The 8,921-nt window shown below is 41.3% G+C and overlaps 1 protein-coding gene across 2 annotated transcripts in view; it reads right to left on the bottom strand.

Moving 5' to 3' along the window:
- Positions 1-8,533, bottom strand: part of txn2 (thioredoxin 2) — a 9,150-nt gene extending 617 nt beyond the window's left edge. Inside the window, exons 1-5 of one of the 2 annotated variants that reach the window (XR_010167684.1) lie at positions 8,440-8,533; positions 6,812-7,080; positions 4,800-4,923; positions 2,911-3,086; positions 1-82 (exon numbers count right to left, since the gene is read on the bottom strand). The exon at positions 1-82 is cut by the window's left edge and continues 617 nt beyond it. Coding sequence is in view for 1 of the 2 variants with exons in the window: in XM_063904546.1 (XP_063760616.1) it covers positions 2,970-3,086; positions 4,800-4,923; positions 6,812-7,080 (510 nt within the window). In the remaining variant the exon portion in view is untranslated. Of the gene's footprint in view, positions 83-2,260; positions 3,087-4,799; positions 4,924-6,811; positions 7,081-8,439 lie in introns of those variants that run through there. The other variant, XM_063904546.1, reaches the window with a different exon arrangement.
- Positions 8,534-8,921: the final 388 nt, after the last annotated feature.

Here is an 8,921-nt window from a genome sequence, read left to right as displayed (position 1 = left end):
CTGATTATGCAATGCCAGTGGAATTCCCCCAGCCTCTCTTCCCCTGGTTGCTACTGCGATGATCTAATCCCGGCCCGGACCGCTGAGGAGTGCAGATGGAAACATGTCAGACGCTGCGTGTTTAATAAGCAGTGTGCAGGATCCAGTCAGCTGTGGGGCTGTAATAACATGCAGGGTGGGAGGGTGGGTTAGAGAGATGTTGAGAGAAGAGGAGGATGAGGTGATGACTCTCTGCTGCAGGTGCTCCCTGTCTCAGGTGACCTCATTTCCTGCAGGGTTTCTACAGGGCAGCGACACAGAACACTAATCCTGCAGACGCTGTTTTACAGAGTCAGCAGGAGTGTGTGGAGCAGCAGGGATCCAATAATAATCATTAGGGATCCAATAATAATCATTAGGGATCCAATAATAATCATTAGGGATCCAATAATAATCATTAGGGATCCAACTTGTACTAATTGAGATCATGATCGTCTATAAAATATCAGAAAAAAGTAAAATCAGAGTCTACGATGATGCCTTTAATATTTATTTATTTAAATTCCTGTCTTTATTCATATTTTTGTTTTATAAAAAAAATGTAATGTGACTTTTTGCCTTAATATAAATATTCCATTTTATTTGAATTATTTCATATTTTTCTTAACTTCTGAGGTTTTTTCTAATTATTCATTTGAATTGCATCTTTTTGTTTTTAGGAATATTATTTTATTTTCTTCTTTTACATTTGTCATTTTATTCTATTTAGTTTTTATTATTTTTGCACATTTTACTTAGATCTTTTTAATTGTATTTATAATAAGTATTCTGAGGAATGATTTAAAACAGAGAGAAAGGAAATGTCCACATTTAACAGGCTGAAAACACTTCATTTATCTGTAATTGTTTGCATTTAAATGTCAGTAAAGTGTAAAAAGCAGGTTAAAACTTAAACAACTTCTGACACAAAGCCTTGTTTATTTCCTCGTTGTTGCGTCACCCTTCAATTCCACTGTTAATGATTCACACAGTCCAGAGATAAAACCTTTTCCTTTTGTTTTGCTTTTATAACGGGGAACCATCGCAACTATCAAACAGCTGCAGGAGTCAGAGTCCTACAGTAGGCCCCGGGGCCACAGTGTAACCGTGACTGTTCACAGACTGGAGTCACATCAGCGCTGAGAGACGGGCAGGTGGGCTGACAATATTACATCACACCTGAGACTGAAAATGAGAGGTTTCGTGACGCAGACACCGGAGAAGAAACAGTGTTGCTTGGAATAAGAACACTTGCAAAGTCCGTTTTGGGAGAATAACTGTGTTTTCTGCCATAAAATCTGATGTGTTGGTGTTTTAAAGAGCCCTTATTTAGCTTTTGGGGGGGTGCTCCCTTTCCTGTACTGTGTTATTTAGGTTTCTGTGCATGTCAATGGTCTGCAAAAGCTAAAATCCCTGTGTTCCCTCCTGAAGAAGTTCCTCATCTAATGTAAAATCTAATGTATTTGCAGCATTCCTGTTTTTGAAATGTCACTTCATGAATAATTGCACTTATTGTAAGAGGTTTTGGATAAAATCCTCCAGTGTTTGTAGACCATGCACAGAATTGAACAGAAAAATAAATGTGCAGTTAGAGGATGTTTGATCAGGTGCAAGACTCAAAGCATTATTATGTTTTTGAGAGAGAGGCAGACACGGTGGATTTGAGGGGATGACAGCAGAGGTGTAATTTAGAAGTGTGTGAGAAACAGCATGAGTAACCGCTTCATGTTCAGACAGAAGAGAGAGGTGGGGGGGGGGGATATAATGAAGCAGAATCATTGAGGGCATCATTCAAACAACTCAGAAAGTCTCCCATTCATTTCAAAGGTGGGAACAAACAAAATAATAACGCATCTTGAATTCTTTCTTCTGTTGTTCTATTGGCTGCCGCTCCGACACATTGTACGTGATAGGCTAAGGGGCGGGACACGTTGATATATCACAACAGAGCCGGCTAGCTAACCAATCAGAGCAGACTGGGCTCTGGTTTCAGACAGAAGAGGAGCTGCAGCACAGGCAGTATGAGAGAAATAAAGAGCTTTCTGAACATTAAAGCATGGAGACATGTCACAGGAGAGACACTACATACAAATATGAACCCTAAAATTTGAAAAATATGTCCTCTTCAAGCAATTCAGGGAAAGTACATAACTATTACACTGCATCAGGGTCGTTAGGGAATAATGAATAATACTTTGTGTATTTTTTGAACCACAGACAAAAACAAACATCAAATCCAGAGCATTTTCTGACTCCTTTATTACTTCACTTGGTCATGTTCCCGGTACATTTGAGTAATAAACTAAATAAAACTCAATATTTGCAATTCCCATTCGACTTAAAGTTCCACAGTAAGGACCCACACAGACACACACACACACACACACACACACACACAATTAGGCATAATGGTGTAAAATGACCATGTGGCTCTGCGATGCTAGAGAATCGTCACCCCCGTGTGGACAAGAGCAGGAACTACAGGTAACACTGCCACAAACCATTCAGTATCGTCAGCTTTTTTTAAAGTGAAATCCTCTCCACCGCTAAAACTAGAAACTGTTCATCCCTACTGTCGTAAATATACAGCACATGTTCCACTCGACAGACGCTTACAGCAACACCGGCTCTCGTAATGAGGAGCCGTCACATCATGGAGAGACAACGGGCTGTGAAATGGAGCATGGCGTGAACTAAAGGGTTAAAAAGGAAGCACACACCCATCTCTAGACAAAAAGAAAGAGACAAATACTGAAGCGATAAAGCAGAGCTGAAGCGGAGTGTCCAGGGATGGGTGTGAGCAGATGGTTTTGCCAGATTGCTGTTGTTTATTTGTTTATTGGCTTTTGCTAAACTGGCTCAAGATGGCAGCTAAAATCATTCAAACGTCACCATGGTGCTGTTGAGTGGGAGATCTGACGGAGGGAGGGAGGGGGGGTGTGGCAGCTGGTTCATTTCCCGATGATCTTGCTGACGAATGACTCCAGCTCGTCGTCGTCTTTGATCCCCACGAAGTGATCGACCACGTCCCCGCCCCGGATGGCGATTACTGTCGGGACGGCAGACACCTGGACACAGAACGAGGAGTAGTCGCACCAAAAACCACATCTGGGAGTAATTCTCTCACATCCCCCTCTTTATTCATACCGTGATCGCCCTCTGTATTCATATACAGTGATCCCCCTCTGTATTCATACCGTGATCCCCCTCTGTATTCATACTGTGATCCCCCTCTGTATTCATACCGTGATCGCCCTCTGTATTCATACTGTGATCGCCCTCTGTATTCATACTGTGATCCCCCTCTGTATTCATACCGTGATCCCCCTCTGTATTCATACTGTGATCGCCCTCTGTATTCATACCGTGATCCCCCTCTGTATTCATACTGTGATCGCCCTCTGTATGATCGCCCTCTGTATTCATACCGTGATCCCCCTCTGTATTCATACCGTGATCCCCCTCTGTATTCATACTGTGATCGCCCTCTGTATTCATACTGTGATCGCCCTCTGTATTCATACTGTGATTCCCCTCTGTATTCATACTGTGATCCCCCTCTGTATTCATACCGTGATCCCCCTCTGTATTCATACCGTGATCCCCCTCTGTATTCATACCGTGATCGCCCTCTGTATTCATACTGTGATCGCCCTCTGTATTCATACTGTGATCCCCCTCTGTATTCATACTGTGATCCCCCTCTGTATTCATACTGTGATCGCCCTCTGTATTCATACCGTGATCGCCCTCTGTATTCATACCGTGATCGCCCTCTGTATTCATACCGTGATCGCCCTCTGTATTCATACCGTGATCGCCCTCTGTATTCATACCGTGATCGCCCTCTGTATTCATGCTGTGATCGCCCTCTGTATTCATACTGTGATCGCCCTCTGTATTCATACTGTGATCGCCCTCTGTATTCATACCGTGATCGCCCTCTGTATTCATACTGTGATCGCCCTCTGTATGATCGCCCTCTGTATTCATACCGTGATCGCCCTCTGTATTCATACCGTGATCCCCCTCTGTATTCATACTGTGATCGCCCTCTGTATTCATACCGTGATCCCCCTCTGTATGATCGCCCTCTGTATTCATACCGTGATCCCCCTCTGTATGATCGCCCTCTGTATTCATACCGTGATCGCCCTCTGTATTCATACCGTGATCCCCCTCTGTATTCATACTGTGATCGCCCTCTGTATTCATACCGTGATCGCCCTCTGTATTCATACCGTGATCCCCCTCTGTATTCATACCGTGATCGCCCTCTGTATTCATACCGTGATCGCCCTCTGTATTCATACCGTGATCGCCCTCTGTATTCATACCGTGATCGCCCTCTGTATTCATACTGTGATCCCCCTCTGTATTCATACCGTGATCCCCCTCTGTATTCATACCGTGATCCCCCTCTGTATTCATACCGTGATCCCCCTCTGTATTCATACCGTGATCGCCCTCTGTATTCATACCGTGATCGCCCTCTGTATTCATACTGTGATCGCCCTCTGTATTCATACTGTGATCGCCCTCTGTATTCATACTGTGATCGCCCTCTGTATTCATACTGTGATCGCCCTCTGTATTCATACTGTTATCCCCCTCTGTATTCATACTGTGATCCCCCTCTGTGATCCCCCTCTGTATTCATACTGTGATCGCCCTCTGTATTCATACCGTGATCCCCCTCTGTGATCGCCCTCTGTATTCATACTGTGATCGCCCTCTGTATTCATACTGTGATCGCCCTCTGTCTAATGTGCGAGTCTCACCCCGTATTCGATAGCTAGGTCTGTGTGGTCGTCGATGTCGACCTTTGCCATGGCGACGCGGCCTTTCTGTTTCGCCACAGCTTTCTCCAGCCTGGGGCCGAGGATCTTACAGGGGCCGCACCACCTGAACACACAGAGACACGGGTCAAGAGGTCGGTCTTAAAAAAGAACGAGAGGGTTATTACTGAACACGGGATCATGTGGTTGGTCTTGAGTGTGTGTGTGTGTGTACAGGGTTAACCTTGCATAATACTGAACCCATCAGACTCGTGTTTTGCAGTGATGCAGCTCTTACACCTGTTTTATTGATCATCATTGACAGCTTACCCTTCTTAACCGGCCAGTAGGGGCTGCAAGTGATCAACGACTGCTTCGGTTCGACATCAGGTTTGTTATGAGGATAGGTTGCACGCCTCCCTCATTAGAAAGCAACATCATTTTAGTAATTAAACTTAAAGCATATCTCTTTTATTGTCGGACCTTGTTCTTGGACTGTATGGTTTCGGATTGCATGATTTTTCCTTAATTCCTGTTTTTATATTAATTATATATCGTTTAATCCTTATCTACACGTGAAAAGCACTGGAAAAAGTAGCTTAGAAATCAGGTTGAGAGCAAAACAAGGATAATAATAATACATTTCATTCATAGAGCGCTTTTTAATGGTCCTCAAAGACACTTTAGAAGCTAGAATGCATAATAATAACATTAAAACAACACTTAAAATATTAAAACACAACAATAACTACAGAGTAAAAGCAGATCTGAAGAGGTGAGTTTTAAATTGGGGTTGAAAGAAGACAGATTGGCTCAGTCTGTGTTTGGGGAGTCAACCCCACGCATCAGTGAAGGCCCAAACATCAGGGAGGAAAACGCAGGAAAAGAAGAAGCTATGAGATAAAGTTATTTAATCGGGTCTTTCTTTGAGTGATTGCCTCCAGAGTGGAACCCCCCCTCGCTCTGTTGTGTACGAGTGTGTTTATTTTTAACTGCAACACACACACTGTATGTGACACTTCTAGCCATTAAAAGAGACAGCTGTGCGGCCTCCTCTCAGGTCAGCGCCTGAATCCCCAGAATGTCACAGATCAGAGTTAGAACAGATCTCCTGAGCTCACAGTCTCCATCCTGATCCATCTGAGACGGCTGGTTTCTATCTTATCAGGCGGATAATTGCAGATCATTGACTCAAATTTAAAACTACAGCCTGGCTAAATGATCAGAAATAAAACTTTTCCTGAATTAGAAAAGAAACACAAAGAAAGCAGCAGAAATAATGATTTTTGACTTCCAATAAAAAGGATGAATCATCTCTGAAATCTAATCTAAAGATCACCTCTTGAACTACAGTTGTGTTCTCTATAGCCCTAAAATATCAATGAGTCGTTTCTTCTTAACCATTTATCTTTTTATGTAGCTTTCCTATCAATTTCAGTTGATGAGTTGAGCAGGAATAAGTCCTAAACCTGGAAATGAGTTACGATTAGAGCAATTCCAGCTTCCCCTCGTCACAGCGTCAATGTTATTTTGTTTGTTAGCCTGAAATAAGGTCTGAGGTTAACTCTTCCCAGACAGACAGATCCCATTGGCTTTTTGTGGAGAGGAGCAGGGAGATGCTAATGTCGGTATACGTCATCACTGCTCCACTTTGTAGAATAGAAAGCTTTTTATACAAAGACCTACTGTGAGATTTTGAAGTGCAACCCTGTCACAACAGACAGAAAATATAAACACGCCAGCAGAGCAGACGAACAAAAACAATCATACAGGGGTAATACATCATTAAGTGTGTGAAAAGCTATAAGTGCAATAAAAAAAGTTGCGTATATGATTGGGTAATTAAAAGAGTGTTGCACTAGGACTGTTGGTTTAGCAGCCTTCTCCGAGTTTTAATACACAGATCAAATCTGACCGGTATTTCACCCATTCGTCCAGGACATTGAAATCTTCCAGGACAGAAACCCTGCTATAACATCACGTAGCTACAGCCCTCCCCACCTGCAGGTACTCACTGGGCGTGGAAGTCCACTAGCACCGGCAGCTCGCTCTTGATGACCCGGTCGTCGAAGTCATCATGATCCTGGACGTTGAAGGAGACTGCCCGGCGGGGGGAGGCGTGGGTGAGGGAGCGAGGCAGGGAGCGGGAGCGAGAGAGGACGGGGACTCTGGCCGACTGCAGCGAGGTGGAGAACGAAGAGGAGGAGGATACGGACACCGGGAGGCAGCGGAGATCTTTTGAGGAGAGTGTCCAAAACCTGCGCACCAGCAGCCTGTGAGCCATCTGAGGGGAAGAGGAAAACAGACGAAGAAGAACGGACATTAATGTTGTGATTCCACTTATAAACTGTATTCTCCAGCAAAATATCATATGCTTTCTAACATGACATTTAGATATCACTTTTCGTGTCATGTAATAGCTCCCTAAATAATAATGTGATATCTCTGATTAATAATGTGATATTTCCCTAAATAATAATGTGATATTTCCCTAAATAATAATGTAATATTTCCCTAAATAATAATGTGATATTTCCCTAAATAATAATGTGATATTTCCCTAAATAATAATGTAATAGTTCCCTAAATAATAATGTAATAGTTCCCTAAATAATAATGTGATATTTCCCTAAATAATAATGTGATATTTCCCTAAATAATAATGTAATAGTTCCCTAAATAATAATGTGATATTTCCCTAAATAATAATGTGATATTTCTCTAAATAATAATGTAATAGTTCCCTAAATAATAATGTGATATTTCCCTAAATAATAATGTGATATTTCCCTAAATAATAATGTGATATTTCCCTAAATAATAATGTGATATTTCCCTAAATAATAATGTGATATTTCCCTAAATAATAATGTAATATTTCTAAATAATAATATAATAATCCTATGAATAATATTGTAATATTTCCCTGAATAATAATATAATATATTACCTGAATAATAATATAATATTTCCCTGAATAATAATATAATATTTCCCTGAATAATAATATAATATTTCCCTGAATAATAATGTAATATTTCCCTAAATAATAATGTAATATTTCCCTAAATAATAATGTAATATTTCCCTAAATAATAATGTAATATTTCCCTAAATAATAATATAATAATCCTATGAATACTATTGTAATATTTCCCGGAATAAAACGCCAGTAATCCTAAATTAATACATTTAATTTAAATGTTATTATTAAATGATTTAATAAACCCTTTCCCTCTGTGTGTTTAAGAACAGCAGGCTCCTTAAGTAGCTCAGTGAAACTCCACACTGCCTTGTTGTTTTTACACCCTCCCAACAAAACAGACGATGAAACAGAAGTGATATCTCTGAGATTATAGCCCTGAATAATAACAGCTCATAATCCCCTTTAACTCGGTCACGGTGTTTGCTGCGTATCTCCCGGTTCATTAAGTTAACCTCCGTTACGTTATGACTTTGCCCTCTCCGTCCTCCTCTTCCTCCTCTTCATCCCCCTCCCGTTATGAAACCCCCCACCCCCCAACACACACACACACACACACACACTCACACACTCTTTAACAGGTAGAATCCTCAGTATACACTCGGGTGTCACACACACTGAAAGGTGTTTTAAAGCGAGAGGAGATTTCTCCGTGTTTACCTTTCCACTGCTGCTGCTTCTTCGGTGATCTTGGTCTTGGGTGACCAGTAAAGTACTTCCGGTTTGGTAGAAAAAGGGACAGCGCAGCTTTTTATCGACGACACGAGACTGCGATTAGCGCCCTCGCATGGTCAAGTTGGGAACTACACTTCGATATGACGCTTAAAATATACCAATACTCTAGTGTTTGTTAAAAGTAAGAATGATGTAATTAATTGATATCTCAATGTTATTTTGGGAAGCAAAGTATATTATGTTGCAGTTCAACAGCAGCACCATTGTAGGTTTCAAGGTTTCAAGGTTTTATTTGTCATATGCACAGCAGATACAGCGTATATGTTGGCAATGAAAATCTTATGTCGCGTGCTCCTCCAACAACTCAACATACATGGTGCAAAAGATAAATAAAATAGTAAAAAAGAGAGAAGAATATTTACAATATTAACAATACAGATTTGAGGATGTGAAATATATACATATGT

The sequence above is a fragment of the Eleginops maclovinus genome, chromosome 16, assembly GCF_036324505.1.
Source record: "Eleginops maclovinus isolate JMC-PN-2008 ecotype Puerto Natales chromosome 16, JC_Emac_rtc_rv5, whole genome shotgun sequence".
In the NCBI taxonomy this organism is placed as follows: Eukaryota; Metazoa; Chordata; class Actinopteri; order Perciformes; family Eleginopidae; genus Eleginops; species Eleginops maclovinus.
Note: the sequence above shows the minus strand (reverse complement) of the source record. Positions and strands in the feature narration are given on the sequence as shown.